This window comes from Galleria mellonella, unplaced genomic scaffold (genome assembly GCF_026898425.1).
Source record: "Galleria mellonella isolate WM207_F2 unplaced genomic scaffold, CSIRO_AGI_GalMel_v1 utg133, whole genome shotgun sequence".
NCBI lineage: Eukaryota > Metazoa > Arthropoda > Insecta > Lepidoptera > Pyralidae > Galleria > Galleria mellonella.
In genome coordinates, this window is record NW_026441990.1 from 1901420 (window position 1) to 1924995 (window position 23576).

At 33.6% G+C, this 23576-nt stretch overlaps 1 protein-coding gene across 6 annotated transcripts in view; it reads left to right on the forward strand.

Moving 5' to 3' along the window:
- The window catches only part of LOC113511047 (A disintegrin and metalloproteinase with thrombospondin motifs 16), a 206258-nt gene that overhangs the window by 160059 nt on the left and 22623 nt on the right, over positions 1-23576 (forward strand). For all 6 annotated transcript variants that reach the window (XM_031912228.2, XM_026894617.3, XM_026894616.3 and 3 more), the window contains 3 exons: positions 14015-14110; positions 20120-20255; positions 20627-20734. In XM_031912228.2, the coding sequence (XP_031768088.1) occupies positions 14015-14110; positions 20120-20255; positions 20627-20734 (340 nt within the window). The remainder of the gene's footprint in view (positions 1-14014; positions 14111-20119; positions 20256-20626; positions 20735-23576) is intronic.

Genomic DNA, 23576 nt, shown 5'->3' on the forward strand with positions numbered 1-23576 from the left:
GTTAATTGTCCACTTCTAAACATAACCCTTTTGGAAGTAATCGCAGTTAAGCCTTGGTGAGCTTTTAAATGGGACGCTGCTGCCCATCCCTCGACTATTAAGCTCTCTTAGTCGCCTCTTACGATACCCGAAAGGAAAGGCTGGCTTATTCTATGCCGGGACCATACAACAACTCTGATAATGCTGTTAATTATTAAGAGGAACCCGCAAGAAACTTCAGAGTAACTCAGTTAATATATATTTTACAAAGTATTTTAGAAATCTGTTTAAAATTACTGATACAAATAGAATATTAATGTAGCGTTTATTTTATGCAAATAAAGAAAAAACAACATTCCTACCTCTGTACCATGAAGGCCGTCAAATATTTATTACGAATTTTTTTTTGTATAACTTTAAATAACTTCCATAATAATCCGTTATTATTAAGTAATTTACTTTATCTAGATTTTAAAAATTTAATCTACAGAATACAGAGAATTTGACCCATAATCATAACTTATGTAAATCATAAGGACCTGATTGCGATTTGGTAACTGGAGCATATTATATCGTGGTAAAAATATTCCCAGAAGTTTAAGCTCATTTAGATAGAGATACCTTTATCCTTATCAGTTAGATTTTAAACTTGTTTTTTTTCAAGGCATGCAGATTAAGCGATTGACATACGAAGTGATGCGTCGAGCGATAAAGTGTGCGACTCACTCGGTGGCTTACATTTTCTTTTAATATGGCTTAGAATAGCTAAAAAGCTAATCTAATGATGATAAAAATAATTGTATATACCTATAAATTATATATTAGAGGGAGACTTTGTACAAAAGTCGATTGCTTGGGTACCTCTGTCCCATTCGTGTTTCTACCGTGATGCAGTTGTGTTTGTATGGCTGTGTTTCGGTTTGAAGGGTGGGATATGGCGTGAATTTACAGGGTACAGAGGAATAACATCTGAGTCCTCAGGAATGGCAACGCATGGGGGGTATCATGGGCGAAACAGTATACTCTGTTATATCCATGGTACTGCTCATGTCCATAGGCGACGGTTACCACTTTCCATCAGGTGGGCCGTCAGATTGTTTGCCATTCTAAATTGTATAAAAAAAAAGAAATTAGAACAGTATCATGTTCATAAGTGGACAGACTGATGGCTAAGCATTGCGATTCCTGAAGATTAAATAATGTGCAAGTTATAATGATAATTATGAAAGTAATCTAATCAATTAATGTTAGAATTTAATAATATAATTATAAAGACTAATAACAATGATGAGTCAGACAATAACTGATGTATATAAACAGAAACAATAAACTGACGGTCATGCGTAAACGTTATTTATAACTAGGATATTAAAACACAAAATATATAGTAGTACTTACATAATTATACTATACTGGGTAGGGCCCAGTAATTTTATTTATATAGAGTATTTACTCGCGTTTGTACTTTTACCCGCAATTTCGTCCACGTAACCGAGAGATATTCACTGATCGGGCTAAAAAACCTACAACCTTTTCCTTTCCATATAGTACGTGTACACTAATTGTCATAGTGATTGGTTAAACCGTTAAGACTGTAAAGTTACACACAAACAAACTCACTTTCACATTGTAATATTAGTAAGGACTGTAAATGTTTTATGCCCGATCGCGCTCTGCTTCTCTGTCTTTCTACTCGTATATATTTCAGCTAAATCTTTACACATGACAGCGCAACGATTTATCGTTTCGTGTGTTAATCGCCTTAGTACAGTTCTACCACAGGTTTTACTTCTTGTTACACGTGAGAGTGTAATCAGCCACACACGGAGATATTTCTGTTAGTCATTATATCGTGGATACACGGCGACCACCGCAAATGTGCGTTTTTATTTACATAAAAAAATCTTCCTGATCCCATTCACTGTCTCATTAATTCAGGAAAAGATTTTTATAAGCGATAGAATCTGAAATGAGTGTTGGTATTATCAGATATATCAAAGTAAGGGTTTCAAAGGATCCATAAGGTAATATAGAAGATGAAATGAGTGCATAGTTCAAAAAACAAAGAAAATGTAATTGATATTTTTTTTCGAGCTATTCATAAATTCTCTATTCATAATTTCTCTATCAAAAACAAACTAAATATTTTTAAGGTTGAGTTGTGAATATAAAATTACTTTTAAAATAATTATTATATTAGCCATTATCTGTCCACCTCTGACTATAGGCCTCACCCGAACTGCTATTAGGAAATTAATTTATTACTTTTAAATTGTTGAATTACGTATTATAGGATAAACAAGCTATTTATCTCAAATATGCATTCTTGAATTATACCTAACATATTGAGTAATGTAGTGCTTAAGTATAGCGTTATATGATATGAGAATTACAATATTTTATCAACAATTTTGACACAAAACGCGTTAGCTGTACAAACTATATCAAAACATATAAATTCACAGTCAGATTTATCTTATTTCAGGCGACAATGCTTTATGCAAATGTATTTGAAAAGCTAATTTACATTGCTAACAATGTTTTGGACTCTTATTCATAATTTAAATTTAAAGTAAACATAATACATGTTCGGTAAAATTTGTATGAATGAAAAAATAGAAAAATTTAAAAAAAATATCAGAAATATTATACTTGTAGATTGGTTCCATAGTAATTTTATATCTAAATTAATTTAGCAGTTTAGTTTCTAGATTGAAAGATCAATCATTACATGTTTTCTTATATCATCAAAAGAATATATAAGAAAACATGCAATGCATTGCTAATCTTCCACCGACGAAAAATCGATGCGTTGCATGGTACAGTGCACATTTGATTTGTACATAGTTTTTTTTTTTTTAATATACTTAAAATGGCAAACAAGCTGATAGCCCACCTAATGGAAAGTAGTAGTCATCGCTTATAGACATGAACAGCACCATGAACAACATATAATGCCCTGCGATGTTCATGGTATTATGCGTTGCCATTCCTAAAGACTATTACGCTATGCTTCCGAACCTTGAAATTTCACTGCTAAATTTAGATATAGGCTTAGGTCTTCAAATCGAAATAGCTTCATAGCAACTGTGTTTGTATGACACACACAGAGAGAGGGAGAGAAACAGATGGGACAGAGGAACCCATGTAGATGACTCTTGTAGCCTTCCTCTCGTAATAAGGTAGGTGCACGTCTTATATTTGCAAACAATATCCATGATCTGCACAGACTTATAGTATGAAATATGAATGTAACAAAAAACCCGCCACAAACTAAAGTTTCACCCCAATCATCTGGACGAGTGGCGGTCTTCTACCGTGCGTTTTTCAAGGCACTTTCTTCCACGTACAACGCATTCTTTGGAATCAACTTCCAGCAGCAGTATTTACGAACCGATACGACAACATAACCTTCAAGAAAAGAGTATATACCTTTTTAAAAGGCCGGCAGCACACCTGCAATGCCGCTGGTGTTGTGGGTGATCATGGGCGGCGGTAGTCACTTACACTTACCATCAGGTGAGCCGCATGCTCGTTTGCCCCTGCGTTGTAAAAAAAAAAACCACTCTTTCTTCTCCCGCGGATGTCGTAAGAGTCACTAAGGGAACCTAATAGTCTAGGGATGGGCAGTAACATCTCTCTTAAAATATCACCAAAAGCCTAACAACGGTCGCCAAAGATGCGAAGCGTGGCAATTATTGGCAAGATTCCACTTATGGGAAAGGTATGTTCAGCAGTGGCCAGCTGATGGCTGATATGAAGATATGATGCGAATGTATTATGTGATCTTAGTAAATTTATTACTACCTTATTACCATGTAAGCACTAATATATTTGATAAACCACGTATTACGGTGAACAACGGATATAAAACCTATTTGTTATTCAAATTCACATCACTTATTCCGAGCTTAGAACACGTGACTCGAATTCTGAACCACCACGGAGGCACAGATTTGCATATTATTATGCTTATATAATATTTTATGCGAATTTTGATGCAGATTTTAAATTAGTAACTCATTTATAAACGCCAATTGTAATAACAATAGATTTTGAAGTGCTACACCTGTAGTTATATATTACATCATAGCATACAAATTAATACAATTTGAATATAAGTATTTGTTTTGTTCGTCTTTATCCTTTTTTTACTATATTTTTATTTTGTTATTTCATTATTAAACCTGTGCTAAAATTATTTACCCATCTATTTAATCAAAATGTCTAATAAAATTGTGGTCTCGATGTAATTTAAATTTGTTCTGTATGCCAAATTTGAGTATGTATTGCAAATGTTCTACCACAGTACTTAGCATAGATACTAGAAGTTTGGATACTAGATAGATGATTCCAATGCCTCAAGTTATAACATTAAATACGAATATTAATTGAGTATGCCATATTTATTTTGCTTACTATAATATAAAAATTTATTTATTGTTAATAATTTAGGCTTACAACATTACCATCGTCATCATCATATCAGCCGTTAACTGTCCACTGCTGGGGGGATTGGCCATATACCCAACCAGGTCGACCTCCTCGCGGTTCTCCCTGGAAACTATCATGGTTAATTCCTGATGAATTCATCATGATGGGCTAACTAGCCTGTTTTCATTCTCATCTATCACCCTTCACTGGTGCTCCGCCAGCGTATCCCGTTAGCGAAGGCGGGGTTACCATACTATTTTCACCCATCAAAAAAAAAAACTGTCCACTGCTGAACATAAGCCTTCCCCACAAGAAGAGTTGTGTCAGTAGTTGTGACGCTTTGCAGGCAGGTTAGCCACTGTGATTAGGCTTTTAGTATTGTTTTAAGAGGGACTCTACTGCTCATCCTATTACCATTAAGTTATCTTAGTCGCGTCATACGACACTCACGGGAAAGGAAGGGATGGTCTATTCTGTACTGGCGAAAAGTACCATTTCAAGATTAAAAAACACCAATCCGTATCGAAATTGTGCTGTAATCTAAGTAGATAGATTGTTATGGCTTCACTCAGGGTTAAATATTGACACAAATTAGATGCAGTTGCTACATCTATTTAATCAACGACTTGTATGTCTTTGATAAATATGTAGTCTTTGACTATGAGCGTACATAATTATATTACTCATATATAGTTTGTTTTGCAGTAAGTTTCCGTTTAGTAATTATTACAGTAGTCAAATTTATAGTACAAGTGATTATAATAATTTACGTTTTCAATCGACTTAAAAAAGGACGTTCTCAATTCGGTTGTAATTTTTAAGTTTGTTTCCTCATAACTCTGTCAGTTGTCAACCGATTTGGAAAATTCTTTTTTATCTGAAAATATATATTTACATATAAATAGAAATAACTAGTTTTGTTACGGTCGATATCGGTTTCTTTTTTGTAGAACACCATATTTAAGTATATATATACCCAGACATCTGTAATTTCTTACAGTGTATATTTTTTATAAAATCTGTAAAAATATTTCGACATATTATTTTATATTTATAAACGTTTTGTTGTGTGGACATTTCTGATATTTGTTTACTATACGTAGCATTAAAATGCAAATGCATCTTCCCTGATCGTTTATCACGGTGACGTCATTCGCCTACGGTGACAGTTTGCATTATAAATGCGTTATAAAATTTACTGCATCTATTATCATGCCTTTGTGTTTGCCGATCTAACGCGATTGTAGCTTGATTTATAGTTTACTTAATACTTGACTTACAATGTTATTTTATTATTATTATTAGTCGAAAATTTCCTGCATATTTTTAACTGACTTAAAAATGAGGGATTTAAATTTAACTGATTCTTTTTATGCAACGCCTTCCCAAGTTATTCTTCGTTCACCAGAGTCGAGACTGATATCGTTTTATTAGTTATAAATGTGAGTTTGTAAAGATGTTTGGATGTTTGAATGGCTGAATTAGTTTTTTTTTTTTTTTTTTTTTATATTGAATTAAGTATTTATTGATTGAAATTTGATACACAGATCATACTCTAGCTTAACATAACACTTATAGGATATTATAGTTTTTATATTTCAATTTTGACAGTAATATCTGAATCTTGTAGAAATAAAAAGAATGGAAAAGGGAATCTCGTCCTAAGATGAACAAAATGTACATTATTATTTATTAATTTTGTGATGATTCTAGCAATTTTTTTTTTCTTTACGAAATAAAAACTGTTTAATAAGAAGAAGAACCAAATCCTTACTTATATTTTGAATGTGAAAGTGTTTTTTTTTTTTTGTTTGTTACTTTATAGTGCCTTAACTTATTAGTTAAACTAATAACTATGAAATTTGGTATACACGTACTATATGGGATTGAGAAGGATGTGGGCTACTTTTTATCATGATCAGTAAATACATCCCAATCACATGGACGAAGTTGCGGGTAAAAGCTAGGTTACTTATAAATCCGCGATTCCGTGTTCCAAAATCAAATATTTTCAACAAATTGTTGTACGTCAATGTTCACATAATAAATTTATTTTTGTTGAGTAATATATATTTATTATAGCCTATTTCAATAGAACGAAAGTAGTAAAGTAAGGAATAATAAATACATATATCTTCTCATAAAAAAGTTAGTTAGGAGACTTTGTACAAAAGTCGTTTGCTTGAGTACTTCTGTCCCATTCGTGTTTCAACCGTGAACCAGTTGTGTTTGCATGGCTGTGTTTAAATTTGAAGGGTGGGAGGATAGGGCAGTGAATTTACAGGGTACAGAGGAATAGCACCTGACTCCTCAGGAATGGCAACGCATGGGTGGTATCATGGGCGAAACAGTATACTCTGTTATGTCCATGGTACTGCTCATGTCTATAGGCGACGGTTACCACTTTCCATCAGGTGGGCCGTCAGCTTGTTTGCCATTCTAAGTTGTATAAAAAAGTCTACTGATGTCCAATAATCATCATATCAGCCAGTAACTGTCCACTGCTTGAGATAAGCCTCTCCAATGGGAGGTTCTGCCAGTAGTTGCTACATTTGGCAACTGGATGGGTAGCTGTATTTTCTTTTGGAAAATGTTTCTGTAAGAACTTTAACAAAATTTGGTTACTGTTCCATTATGTTACATTGAAGTATTCTATAAATAAATATTACCTATATCCGGAGTGAAGAATTTATTTTTTATGCAATAACTACCTTAATTGTGAACCAATTAAGGGCGATTACATACTGTATATTATTAGTTATTGAAAGCTATTACACGAGTCACTGGCGCGATATAATTGTCTGTTAATTGCGCCGGCGCATACGGATGTCTAAGAAGTGCAGTTGGGCAGTAGTCTAATGAATAGTTTTATAGGCTGTGTCACGTTACATTGCAGTTATGTAACATTGATATACTGTTACTATACGTGCGAAGATGGTGCCCTCTGTATTAAAAGTGTGTGGGGTAACTCCGGTAAGCTATGTCTGCGGCTTTTGTGTATAACAAAAGCCGCAGACATAGCTTACCGGACGACGATTGTAACTTCGCAAGACAAGTAACAATAATCCTTACTAACATTATAAACTAAAGATCTGTCCCGGATTCGGACGGGTAAATAGAATTTTGGAAAATAATATATAACCCAAGTCACGCGCTGATATTGTAGCATTCTGTTTTGTATGTGAAAGAATTTTTAAAATTGGTTGCGTAGTTTTTGAGGTTATCCTTTACAAACAAACAATCAAGTCATTCCTCCTCATAACATTAATATAGATAATATTATAAATGTGAAAATGAATTGTCTATTTGGAAAATTCAGAAGTTCAGGTGTTATCAGACTGAGTCGTCACTATTATAAAATTTTTGATATAGTGGACTGGTGGAAAATGCTATTAGCATTATGTCCGCCTTTTGTATCATATTTTCTTTTGATTAATAGTTATTTAAATAAATAAATATGATATAAATTCAGAGATAAGTTCACTCCTGCTCACAACATTTATAAATGCATTATACTACATGTAATTTACAGGTGCAATAAAGAATATAATATAAATACAGAATATCTCTTCAGAATCGACCCCATACCGTCGTGTGGTCCCAGCATAGAATAGGCCATCCCTTTCTTTCCCGTGGATGTCGTGAGAGACGATTAAGAGAGGGTGAGGGATGGGCAGCAGCGTCCATTTTAAAACATCTCCAAGGCCTTACTGCGGTTACCAATCTGCCCACCAAACTTGGCAACTACTGTCAAAACTTCCCAAAGGAGAGGTTTATGTTCAGCTTTGGACAGTTAAAGGCTCCTATCATATATTGTAACTGTGAAATGAGATGGTACAAAATTTGTAAATTCATGCGTAATATGCCAGTAACAAGTTTTCATAGACTGCGGTGCCCACTTACCATCGGACCTTATAATCTATTTTTTTTTTCTACAAAAGTTATCTCGTAACTTTGTATAAGCCTTTTACTCTATCTACGTACACTCCATAACAACCCGCGTTTTACAACTTAATAAAAAAAGCACTTTACTCGTATCTACTTGTTTTACGAGCTCACATACAAAACTTAATAAAGTAAAGAATATTTTTTACTTATTTTACATTTATTGGGATCCGCGGCAAGGAACGCTGATTCATGGGTTATTTCTTTGTACCTGAAGTGCTAGTCATACTGAGAGCTAAGTTAAACGCACTTAACTGACAAGTAAATTTGGTTTCACAAATAAAACAACTACTACAATAAAATGAAATGGAAATAATACGAGAAGAACCTCTTACAATTACAGTAAGAATTATCAAAATGGGGTCAGAATTGGTGAAAACATTGGGTAACTACCTACGTACAAAAAGACCAGCAATGCCCCTAATACCATAGTGTTATAAGTGATTATAGGCAACGGTGACCACTTCTCATCAAGTTGAAAGGGGTAGGGATCATTCGTTTTTTGCCTTCTTAACAATAAATTTAATTAATTGCCAGAGGGAGACTTTGTATAAAAGTCGATTGCTTGGGTACCTCTGTCCCATTCGTGTTTCAACCGTGAAGCAGTTGTGTTTGCATGGCTGTGTTTCAGTTTGAAGGGTGGGATATGGCGTGAATTTACTGGGTACAGAGAATGCCTACCCCAGAATGCAAGCGAAGTATCGCAAAGACATCTAAAAATACATGTGCATCTATTTAAAGAGGCTATGCCTCTTCTAGAAAGTGGCCTTATATACGCCAATATTTATATATCTCTTATATCGAAGTGATCTTAACAGGTTATGAAGTCGTGATGCCAAATACTCAGTATTTATGCGCTGAGATAGAATATATCCTGCCCGTGTACCAAATTTTATTCAAACACGTTAAGTAGCTATTGTGTGAAATTGCGTGAAAGAGTAATGAACATTTATTCATTCATTCGTCGATCGTTACAAACATTCGTAGTTATTATATTAATATAATAAATGCAAATCTATTATTTATATGGTGATGTTTTAGGAGAGATGCTACTGCCCAGCTCTCGATCATTAAGTTCCCTTAGTCGCCTCTTACAATACCCACAGGTAAGGCAGCAGTGGTCAATTCAATGCACGGAACCACACGGCATAATTTTATCGCATGCTATTAATACTTTTTTAGTTATTATAACTTATACAAACATCATGAATAATGAATTTGAATAACCACAAGACTGCGTCATCCTGGCATTTTCTATACCGCAGAAAATTGTCTTCGAAAAAAAATTCTGCAAAATCTATGTCTATATATATATATATATATATATATATATATAGAGTGTTATGTTATATAGCTTATAACGTCCATTATAATTATTTTAGGAGTTAATTGTATACTATAAAATACAGGTATTCTCCATAAATTGTCGTCTACAGATACTTGCATCCATTGACACGCATCAAAGCAGACAAACATCATGTAGTAAGGGGAATTCTACAATATATACCGATATAAATTAAGATTATGTTCCATAATAAAACATAGAGATATTTAATCGTTTTTTATTTAGAAAGTATTAAAACGATTTTGATAAACTTTTCCATGAACCCGGGTATATCCTTTCAGAAGAAAAAGAATTTTTCAAATTGGTTCATAAATAATAGAGTTCTGAAGTAACGAACATAAAAAATACAACCGAATTGAGAACAAGGGGTTCTTTTTGAAGTCGATTGAAAATATAAAAACGGTATCTCTTATATGAAAGATTAAGTTAAGATTTAATTATAAAATATATACTATGTACCTATAAAAATCCATCAGGCCCTTTTCAAAAAATGAAAACCAATTTGTTTATAAAGAATATTTTGGATATTCATGTCAGTTTTAATTTTATTGTATAGTTTTGTAACAGCTAAAGCTGCCCCAAAGAAAGGAACGTACATGGACCAAATAAACATTACCCCACCTTTGACAGTCGGTTATTATTTTATATTTACTAATAGTATAAACGTTAAAGTGAGTTTATTGCTTATTCCCTTATAACGTCTTAACGGCTTAATCAATCACTATGAAATTTGGCATATACCATACGTACTATACGGGATGGAGAAAGATATAGGTTACTTTTTATCCCGCTTTGTAAATATATCCCAGTCACGCAGACGTAGTCGCGAGTAAAAGATAGTTATAAATAAACGGACAGATAAGATCGTTATGTCTGTCTGTATGCAGTCGTGAGTCGATACACATCGCATCTCCGACAATGGACTGCGGAAATATACTTCGTAGTTAATGTAAATTGCAATAAAATTTTATTTAAACATTACATACTATTGTGAAAACATTTATGAATAATGCCTTGTGGTTCCGGCTTAGAATAGGCCACCCCTTCTCTTAGGTTTTTCTTAGTTGTCGTAAGAGGCGACTAAGGAAACTTATGGTCAAAGGATGGGCATCAGCGTCCCTCTTAAAATATCACCAAAGCCTAATTACTGTTGTCTACCTGACTTAAATATTTAATTTCCAAAGATTTTTATTCTCCAAAGATAAATGGCAGTTTCAGTCGTTATAAAACTGCAAAAATAATTATCAAAAATTATCTAATAGTCGCGTAATATGCAAAGGGGTTTTTAAAAAAATCCATAACGGCGGGAAAATAAAGTTTTTAATATTGTTTTTTAAACTAAACATTACATTAGTCTGTGTAGGTGTAGATGGAAAGAAGGATAAGGATTGTTTACGTTATAACACAGTATCGCCCCTATCGGAATAAAATGACAATATGTTTCTCTATAGACGTCGCTTCTTTTTTAGTTCAGTACCTTTTTTACAAATAAAACACGAGCTACAGAAATTAAATCATAATTCGTGTAAAAACGTGCACAATTCGGTAACAAAAGTACAGCGAGTTGGTACTATCACGCGCGCTGTAAGCGGAGGTAGGTACACAGTGTATTCAACTCACGATTTCTGATTTTCACATGATAAATATATATCAAAAATTGCATGCTGTGAGATCAGTTTTTTTGTGAGACGTGTGTAGACAGTTAGATTGTTAATTAAAATAGTATCTGCCATGTGTGCAAGTTCGTATTGCGTTCCCTACAACGCAATCATTTGTTGACAAAAATTTTATCTTGTTTCATGGAAACATTATTAAATTTTACAATATAGTATATAGTAAACAGAAATTAAAAGGCTGCGTTTGGCGGTGTTATCACCAGACTTAACAAAATTCGAAGCGAATACATCCAAGGGACCTATAAACTACTCGAAACACTGCGGAAAGCTCCCTGTCTTTGCAAGAAAGGCATGGGATTCTTCAAAAAAGGTTTCTTCAGGGTCGGAAAATCGAGCATAATGCCCTTAGCATTGCAGACGTTCATAGACTACGAGAAAATGGACCTTATACTTGTTTGCCACATCAGTGGTATAAAAATGAATATAGTACTACTTGTCAGCATTTGGTGAAACTTTGTACACATATTGATATTATTTGAAACTTTTCCTCATCTATATAGTCATGGCCGTATGCCGCCTCTATGGTCATAAGCCGTAGTCTAGATGTATAGCGTAATGGACTTTACCTTACAACTTATGATCGACTACCTGAGGTTTCACTCACGTATATTTAAACAGTATATATATATAAATATCCTATGTGTAGAAAGTTAAGATATATATACCTTCAAAAATACTAACTATGTCCCCCAAATGCCGCCCCCTACCAATTTGGTTTTTGGGAACAAGAAGAATATATATCACGGACAACAGAGAGGTGTGGGCAGGGGCATTGTTGTGGTGAAGAATCCAACAAAAATTTTCCATCACGGACAACAAGAGAGGACAATGTGAAAAAACAATCAACATTGTCTTGAATACATCGACGTAGAATTTTCCATCAACTGTCTGGCCTGGAGGGACGAATTCTTGATGGACAATCCCCCGAACATCGAAAAAAACAATCAACATTGTCTTGACATTTGAGCGGGATTTTCTTGATTTTTTTGTTCGTGGTTCGGATGTCTTATCGAATTAGATCGGCAAAAATTTCACGGCCATTCTTGCCGAGTTTCGAGAGAAACTTGATTACGACGCGCTGCTCTTCAACGGAAGCGGGCTCCATGCCGACGGGGTTTCGTTAAGAGGTAACTTCACAGATGGCGTGACAAGCCAGTTCGCACCGCACGGCGGTCAGACCATGATTACCCAGACCATATTCGTTGGCACCATATGTTACAAAAATAAATAATGTAAAAACAAAAAAAAATTACAATTAACAGTTCTAATTAATATTGAACTAAAAAAGACAATTCCGCTATAACTGCTAACACAATAATTCCACAATAAACGCTGGCCCACCAGTGAGGGGTGATAGGTGAGAATAAAAAGGCATATCAGTTAGCCCATCATGATGAATATATTCATACACCAGGAATTCAGCACGACGGTTTCCAGGTGGACCACGTGGAGGTTGACCATGTAGGGCATACTGCTAGCAATGGAACTGATAGTCCGCATTACTAAAAACCCTTCCCCTCCCCATAACTTCTATTGTAATTTTTCCTTATACTTCGCTATTTATATACTACGAATATTTTTTCTTTATATTTTTTTTTATAAATATCAAACATTAATACTAATTCGATTAAAGTACAGTTTATTTTACTGTAATTTGTTTTTGTATGTTGTATGTATGAAATATAATAAATCTAACGACATGTACAATGTACATTTGTACAATGTATTATTACCATAAACAAATTTTCCACTTTTTTTCTGCTCATTCTTAATTAAATGATAAATATCAATGAATTGGCCATTGATTAAATTATGTACGCATGTCACAGTCATAGTTGATTTTAGTTTAATTAAATCTCGTTAATCAAGCACCTTGTTTAACGGAACAGGCGTTTTTCGCGCAGCCTTCACGGCTCCCTTCCGTCGATTGTCCGTATAATTTACGAACCGCAGTCCCGTACCCTGTATTTGTATAATGAAACAATGGGGTTGCCAGCTGTCAAATTAAAAAGGAAAATTATGTCCCTTAATAAATATTTAAATCAACAAAACTATAGGGTTGTCAATTGAAAAATAAATAAAATTAATGTTAGCCGTTTGGCGATGCAATAAGATATAATGTCTCAGTATTTTACCATCCCTACCATATAATAAGTAGTAACAATAGAAAAAAAGAATGGAATAGAAACAGCTAGTGTATAAAATTACAAAAAACGAAAAGTTTGCACATTGAGTTTTTTCGCAAAAATTTTCCAAGGAATCTAGAAAAGCAATAAAACAGGAATAAACATTTTAAAGTTTATGTCTGTGTTATGGCATCACACGTGAAAATGATGGAAAGGATTTGAAGGATTTATGATTATATATTTCACTTCAATTAAAAAAAAGAAAACTGGTATATAATTTATAAATATTGGTCGAGAGGATCTAAAGGCACATCTTGACCCTTCATTTGTATGTAATGTAATCGTATAAAAAAGAAAAAAACGAGCCTCAAAGAGGTTGTTAGTGTTTATGAAGAAATTCCACTAGAGTGGTGTTAGGTGTCAAATAATCATACTATGTATTTACGAATTAATATCATTTAAGGACATGTAGAATGATTCAAAAATTTTATTTTTCTTATTTAATCCAGGAGGGAGAGGAAGACTTGGGAGAACTTTATCAAGACGAAGAGAATGGTGCAGCTCTGCTTATAAGAAGACATCCTCAGCACGGGAAGTTAGTGGTGGTGAGTTGCAATTTAAAGTTCGTTCATTACTATTTTTACTATTGTAAATGTAAAAGTTTGTAAGGTTGGATGTATGGTTGCACGTTTGTTAGTCTTTCACGTAAAAACTACTCAACGAATTTGAATTAAATTTGATACACAGGTAGGTGATAGGTTCCACATTATTGGTCCTTTTCATTGGAGAGTTTATGCTTGTAATTTCCCATACGGGGTAAGTGGGATGGTGACTGGAATTTTTGAATGGATTTCTGAGAGAATTTTTAAAAGGCTTTTTAAATATATTTAGGAGAAAGGGTAGGATGTCACTATGTGAGAGGATGCGTAATACAATAATGATAATTGCGATCTCCGGGAGCGTGTACCCATATTCTTCGGAAAGATGAACCCCCTAAATGAATTTGTTACTTGCGTAGGATTTGGAATAGAAAAAGGGCATAGGCTACTTTTGTTTCGTCCACTCAATATAATTATTCTGGGCATGCGGACGAATTTGCAGATAAAAATCTTTCCAAATAAGAAAAGTATGATTACAATTCTGTAATTTATGTCAGGCTTGAAAAATTTTAAATTTTGCAGAGAAACATTTATTTATGTAATACGTAACTTTGAATTTAGCCACATAATAATATAATTTCAAATAGCATGCAATTCCGTCATTTTGTTTAAATAGTAAACACCTATTACAATGTCAAAACCATGACTAATTCGGTTTGTCCCTTAATCAATGCTAGCTGGTCACGTCTACCTATATATTTGTAGTAAGCAAATGTATTGCAAATATTGTACTATTTATTTAAAATGTACAATTTTTTTTTAATGGATGATAATGGAATGGTAACCCCACCCGCGCTATCGGTATACACCGGCGGGGCACCAGTGAAGGATGATAGGTGAGGAGATGAAGTAGGTCAGTTAGCCCATCGTGACGAATTCAACAAGAATTGTTCACGATCAAGGGGGAACCACGTGGAGGTCGACCTAATGAGGTATATTGCTAGCAATGGGGCTGTCAAACTCCATTACTAACAACCCCTTTCCCCCCAAAAAATGTACTATTAGATATACATTTTTATGAACACAAAAAATACACACGTCATAATTTTTCTGCCCTTAGGATAGATATCTTAATTATTTGGAGGTTAGCTTAATATAGTTCCTATTCCAGGAATATATTTAGGATTTTGTTTTACAAAACAAATTTCTTTAGGTTTAAAATCTATAGAAAATTATTGGACAAATCAGGATTAATGGAATAAATACAATTATAAAACTTATATGTATATATGTCTTACACATACAAGCTTCTCCTATCTATAATAAATTAATGATCGACTTTGCGTTGGTGCAGCAATTATAACAGGTAAGTTGATTATCATTATTTTGTTTAATTCCGTTACAATTAGCAAGCGCGTAATTACCGACATTTGAGGATTGACTGCTTTTGTTGTTAGTTGAAATTCTAAGTTCTAATGGTAACGGAATTAAATAAAATAATTTTAATTTACTAACCAGTGATACGGATGGAGATGGAGATTGATGGATGGTACTGGATGGAGAGATGACCTCAAATGCATTGCAGGAAGTCAGTGGATGCAGGTAGCTCAGGACCAGTTCTTGTGGCAGTCTATGGGGGAGGCTTATGGTCAGCAGTGGACGGATAATGGCCTAAATATTGATGATGAACCAGTGATATCGAATTCCACAATATAACACTTAATTCAGTATATTTTGCTGCAATTATCGTCATTGCAACAATAAAACGAAAAACTAATGGGTGTGTTCAGCTATTTTGTTGCTGACCGTACATAACTCGAATTGTCTATGACAAGTGATCACTGTCATTGAGACGTGTAAAAATTCTATACATCTATATTGGGATATCCTGTCTTAATGGTAATGACTTTTATAAATTCCAAGTAAAGCTTGGGCTTTCCCCAAGCTTGCAAAACATATAATTTTTCAATCAACTTTAAAAAAACATTCTTTTTATGTTTCTGTTAACTTCATTTTTTTATGTTTGTTACCTTATAATTTCATCAATTGTAAACTGATTTGTAAAATTATCTATTTCTCTGATAGGATATACTTTCAAATTGGTCCCATAGAAATTTAATGAAAACTGTTTCAATAGTTTGTATTATAAATGAAAATAACTGATTTTGCTATTATTGAAGTTTTTTTTTTTTGTGGATTAATATGTGCCATATTAGCGTGTATTTTAAGGAAAGATTTACGCCATCATATATACAATTAATTTTACCATTATAAACCATCACTATTGGAGTTAAAAGAATTGTCACGATGGGATATAAAATTATTTACACTTTTGTACATTCACTTATAACATAATAATTTCAGATGTGATAGTCTAATTTGTAAATTACCTGTTAATTAGAGTTGAATTCAAATTTAAATCATCTTTATTCAAGTAGACTTGTTTACAAGCACTTTTAAATCGCCAATTTTTTTTATCTACTGCAGGGCTCGGAGGGAAAAAAATATTTTATTATTTATATAAAAATAATAGAGCGCCACCTACCCTTTGTCTTTTTTCACAATGTAGAGGACATTGTGAAAAAAAATTGTCCAAAGAAGACCCAAAGGTTGTCTGAAAGAGTTTGCTTAGCGATAAAGTCGCCTCTTATATCACTTCACATTAAAATTTACTGTATTTATAATTTTTATAAATAGTGCAAAAGTGTAAAATTAATAAAAAACCTTTATACCGTATAAAATTAAAAAAAAAAAAAGAACATTACTACGGGATTGATATATACCATCTACACGCAAGTGTGGCCACGAGTAGTAGTAATATAATTAGCAATATTGTTACTAATTCCTAGTCTCTATACAGGTACGTCTTCGCAAAAACATCTAACCAGGCTAGGTAGCAAGCCGTAACCATAGACAATAGAGTGCACAAGTAGACTAAGGTCGATTGCACAACTGCTCCCAACGACAATCAACGCCCATTGTGCTACTGTCTTAAAATAAATTATCAATATTCTACTTTCAAAGCCGCAATATCTATAATTTATCATTTAAGAAACTTTTAGCGGAATTAAACAAAATAATTCTAATCAAACTGTGGTGTTGTGTGTGGACTTTCACAAGATAACACCGAGTTTAGTAAAAAAACTTTTATAAATGTTTCTTGCCTCCCCCATAGACCGCTATAAGGAACAGTCCTAAGCCATTTGCATGTACTGACTCTGTGCAATATATTTGAGATCATCACTTCAATATATATTCAATAATAATCAGCAATGATTTAATACTGTATTATAGCAACTCTCTTAATTATCTTTTAGGAGAGTAGAAATTAAATTATGCGGCGGTATTGAAAATAAGTATAATAATTACAAAATGAATTTATTTTTCATGCAAACGTGCATTGTCAGAGTCATCATAAATATGTCGTTTCATCACAATGTGGGAGATAAGAATCAAGGCGTTGTCGTGTCAAAAGGCGTACGGTTACGTTACGTTACAACATTAACATATTTATTGCTAACTGATATACCGCGACTTGTTTCGTGTGAAATATTTGATGACGTCACATGATTTAGAGCCTTGTAAATTGTACCTCAATTTTGTACCTATATTTCTGCAAATTACTAATTGATTACTAATGTTAATGGAAATGCCATAAAAACGGAATGAACAAACCCACTGACAGAGTGGATTTCTCTTATAAATTTCTTTTTTGATACTAGTTCTGTTATGAGATAGATAGAGGTAAACATTTAATAATTCTGTTAATATTATGAATGTGTAAGTTTGTAATCATACTTAAACGACTGGATTGATTCCAATAGAGTTTGGTTTACATGTAAATTATGTTTGTATATATAATATTTTGCTGCTTTTTATCTTAATCTTCATGAACCAAATCATAAGATACTACTATGTCGGTAAAATCATACAATCTTGAACCCAATTTTAGTGTACATTTTCAATATAAGATGGTATAATATCCTTAATAAATATTTTAACGAATCCCTAAAGTTTCTATTATAAACTGCAGAAAGCAAGATATATACAACTAACGACACAACGGATTTTAGCAGTATATTTTTTTTAAGAAAGTCCAATTCATATTACTTTCGAATCACGTAGCTTTTTTTTTTTTGGACAACTTAGAATGGCAAACAAGCTGACGGCCCACCTGATGGAAAGTGGTAACCGTCGCTTATAGATATGAGCGATACCATGGACATAACAGAGTATAGTGTTTCGCCCATGATACCCCCCATGCGTTGCCATTCCTGAGGACTCAGATGTTATTCCTCTGTACTCAGTAAATTCACGCCATATCCCACCCTTTAAACCGAAACACAGCCATGCAAACACAACTGCTTCTATGGATGTTAAATATTTTTCGAGTTTATCCACGAACAAAAAATTACGTCTTTCCTCTTTAGAATATGAATTTATGTTACAAAAGGCAAATACTACATTTCAACGACAATAATTTGTTATGTGATAAAGTTGTCACGACGATACAATAAGATTTTACAGTCGTGTCCAAGTTCCACTCTATTTAGTGCTCACAAGTCGGCAATTACTCTATGGTGCAACTCCGTAAGGGCTGCTGTACACGGACGACTTACGTTTGCAACTAAATTTGTAATTATGTGTTAGCATATAGTGATAAAAATACGTCACATTAAACTACAATTTTATAATGTAGGTTTCTTAGTGACATATTTTGATATAATGTAAAATGTACATATAATTAAAATATGATTATGATATCTTATGTAGTATACTTTTTTTACCTTTATTTGGCCGTGTGATCCCTTCGCATTCGAAATTCGCAGATATCGTAACATAACTGTAAAGCTCACCCAATGGGAGGAAAAAGGGTTGTTAGTAATGGGGTCTAATTTGCCCATTACTAGCAATACATTATATCAGGTCGACCTCCACACGGTTCCCCTGGAAACTATCGTGGTTTTTTTTATGGGTGAAAATGGTATGGTAACTCTGTCTGTGCTAACGGGATACGCTGGCGGAGCACCAGTAAAGGGTGATAGATAAGAATGAAAACAGATTAGTTAGCCCATCATGATAAATTCATCAGAAATTAACCATAATAGTTTCCAGGGAGAACCGCGAGGAGGTCGACCTGGTTGGGTATATTGCTAGCAATGAGATCCTCAGTCTCCATTACTAACAATCCCTTTCCCCCCAACTATCGTGGTTAATTCTAATGGAATTCGTTACGACGGACTAACAGACCTGCTTTCATCGTCACACTTTCACCCTTCACTGGTGCCCTACCAGTGTATACTGATAGCGCAGGTAGGGTTATTATTTCATTATCGCCCATTAAAAATAAAATAAAAAGCTCATCCAGTTGATGAAATAAATAAATACATATATGGAATTTGCAATTGGTACAGGTGGCTATTGGTGAGCGTTCCTTATGGCATTTTATGGGGGAGGCCTTAGGCTTTTAGCAGTGACTAGAGAATGGACGAGATAATGATGATGATGGAAATATTAAACAGTTCCAGATATTATAATGTTGCGATTAGTCACCCGTTTGTGGTATTCCTAAGCCTAATAACCACTGTCTTTTCATATTCTGTTTAACAAGTTAATCGCTTTTGTAAACTATGTAATTTTATGAAATCAAATATTTTACCAGTTTACGCAAAAATTGGACACAAACTAGGTGTAAGTAAGTGGTGTCATGCCATATAGACTAAGTTATATGTATAGAATGGGGGATCAATGCTTAAAAGGCACACACTCATCCTCTAAGCCCAAAGGTTGTTTGGAAAAGATTGCTTAGCAATAAGACCGCCTTTTGTACTACACTATACGTATTGAAAATTGTTTAACAAATCATGTTATGTTGGTGCAATAAAGTGTTAAATAAATAAATAAATAAGCCCACAATAATAGGATAAATAGAATAATTTGCAAACAAGGTACAATATAACAGTACCATCATATCAGTATCATCAGACAGAGACTCATATATTGTATGTTGCGCAGGAAGGCTCGATCGGTCACGACCTGGTGATCCGACCGGTCCCCGACTCGATGACTGCGCCCGCGCAGGACGACGAGATGTTCATGGACCCCGCCAGCTTGTCGGACATGGTGTCCATCGACACTGGACTACCTCTGTGTGAGTAACTTTATATTTATTTATATTGCTTGTGACAATAGAACTTAATGAAGAGGTAAATAAATTTCGTTGAAATTATCACAGAAATATTCTCTAAATGAAATTAATAATAAATGAAAACATTAATTATCTATTTTCAAGCGATTTCAAAATGAAGGTTTTCAAATCGATTGTAAGTTTTTATGTTTGTTTTTTCACATTTTTACTCATCGAATTCTCAAGGTAGCACCGGACGATTCTAGAATAGACACGGTCTTCCCCCGCCCCCTCCTTCCTCCACTCCCCTTAAATATGCCTATGTATATAAGACCAAATGTAATGCTCGTAGTACCTATTTTTAATGTAAACTATAACAATTATATTCCTTTCAGTGAGAAGGAAAAAAGATGACCAGGACAAATTGAGACGAGCTTTGAACGGTGCCAAACACGTTATAATAAAACGAGATCCAGCATTGGACGACCACTTAGGTGACTATGGTGAGTTAATATTAAATATTTTAATATTTAAAAATAAACAAATATTCTCAGGACTTTAATCCCTGATGGGGTAGCAAGAGGTATTTGTCGACTATTACTATATGTGGTGAACGTAACCTCGTGAACTTGAAATTTTTAGAGAAAAAATACCAATTTCTTTTTCTTAATAGGTGTAAAGAATTAGTATATCATATTTCAATAGAATCTAATCTATTCTAATTTAATTAATTAAGTTATTCTTTGTACATATTGTAGTTTTTTTTTCAAAGGTTTATAACCGTATAATTAATATTCCTTTAAAAAATTTTTTTCGCCTTTTGAAGGATTGTAGAGAAAAGAGAATACAGAAGCTATGATGTGCTTCAACCTAGAGATACACAGTTTCCGCATACCGCAGTTTACACGTGGTACTAAACAATAATGTGTGTAAATAAATATATTAACGCCATAAATATTACTTAGTTAATTGACAGGGACACCGCAGAAATACCTACACTCCTTGATTAATTGCTCAATAACATTATCTCTTTCACGTGCGCATCGGCACGTGAGTTGAACGCATCCGAATAATCGATCGTATACACAGATAATCGATATACCTAATCAATTATGGTAATCGTACCGGTTTCTTTGCGAATGTCTACTAACACGTAGCATTTATAAAACGACTCATACTACAATAGAAATAGATATCAATATGGAAAAAATATGTGGCCTTGACACTTGACATTGTTGCTTGTTGGGTAACGGCGATTTTGAAAAAGTTTATTTTTCAATAGGGGTGTGAAAGGCAAAGTTCTACCGTTAGTATAATGGATTGTGTTCTGAGGAATTGTTTGAAATTATGCCCAAATCCACCTTTTAACATTGTACCGCTCGCCATCAACAGGCAATCATCTTTACACGCATGAATATAAATGTACAGTGCGGTTTCAAGGGAATTTTCTCCTGCTAACACTCAGGCTGTGGAGGAACTCAAGGAGAACTCGAGGAGTTGCCTGCCGAGGTTTTCCTTTTAGACTATAGTATAGGGTTCTTCATGTAGTGTATGTTATGGTTTCTTCAGGGTCAGCAATGCGCGGGTCCTAGTGTTTCAGGCGTCCATAGGCTACAGTAACCATTTACCATCAGACGCAAAGATTTACAAAGCAAGGTTTTTAAACTACAAAAAACTTAAGGAAGTTGAGATACTTTTCTTTTAAAACGAGAGCGAAAGCCAATAGTTAATGTCTGGCAAATTTATATTCAAAGTACCATAACTTCATTGTTTATTAACAAATCAAAATAAAAACCAACCTCATTACTGATTTCGAGTTGACACTATCACAATAAAAACAATGGACCAAACGCTAATTATTTATTCCATCTGGGATTACAGTTGTGAAATATAACAATATTTGTTTTATAACTACTTAGTCCTATGTACTAGCTGTTGCTCGCGACTTTAATTCATAGTGTCGTGTTTCGCCTTTAAGTTGAAATTTTAAAAATCTTACCTAACCGATGCTTATTTTATAAAATAAACCTATGTTTCATACACGAGTATCAGCTTTCCAGCATTAGAACTTTTAGCAGTACATTGATAGTTAGATAAACGACCTTATAAGAATAAATAGTTATTGTATGCACTATAAAAGTATCTTAATAATTGTTTAATTGTTAATATATAATATTATAATATAAAACATATCATAAAATCCTTTTATATTATGTGACCATAAAGTCCTTCTATTTCTATAGGTGTGGAGTGAATATTTTTAACGTAAAGGTAACATTCAAACAAATCAAACTAATTGGCCAGTATCCAGGGCCGTAAAACCAATTACAAAAAAAAAAACAGATCTCCACTAATACTCTCTAAAAATTAATTATTCGCATTAATCTTCAATCAATATTATAATAGATTACTTAACATGTTTTATCGATTATTATATCTTCCGGGTATCAACTGCATAAACATAATTTTACGAACCATAATCTATTCAACTAAATATATTTGGGGTATTACGTTTTTTGTTGTAGACTTGCAAGAATTTGCCTTATTGGTATTTCCCTGTTAACTTAGACTAATTTCTATTCAATTACAAACTGTAACTTTTTTCTCGCAGCTTTGTTTCTGTAAACGATTTTTTAAAGTTTCTGAAAGTGTGTATATTTAAAAAACAATCAGTTATAGGTATATCATCATCATCATTTTAACCGGTAATTGCTGAACATAGGCCTGCTCCATAAGGAGGGTTTTGTCAGTAGTTGTTACGCTTGGCAGGCGGATTGGCAACCGCAATTAAACTTTAGTGATGTTTTAAGAGAGACGCTGTTGCCCATCCATCGCTCTCCCTTATTCGCCTCTTACAACACCCACGGGAAAGAAAGAGGTGAGCTATTCTATACCAGGACCACACGGCCAAGGTATACCATATATGAAGTTATAAATAGGTCCAAATTAGCAGTTTTAAAGTTTGTTAACTTTAAATAAATTATGATTCTATTATAACATGATAATTAGGAATAATTAAAAGACGCCTGCCTGTCTGTACATTTAACATGTTGAATTCTGCATTTCCTCAATAACTTTATGTAAGTAATAACCGTAAACAAAATTTTCCTCGTCACAAGTAATTACTATTCTGTAACATTTATTATCCATACTCAGTATCTACATAATCTATTACAAATTATTAAGATTTTCCGTTCAGCGAAACTAGTATTGAATAAGAACATTATGCAAGCGCTTTATTTCATTGGATAGTAAACTATGTATAATAATAGTTCATTAATAATACGACACAGAAAGTCATATAATCACTTTTTTTTATACAACTTAGAATGGCAAACAAGCTGA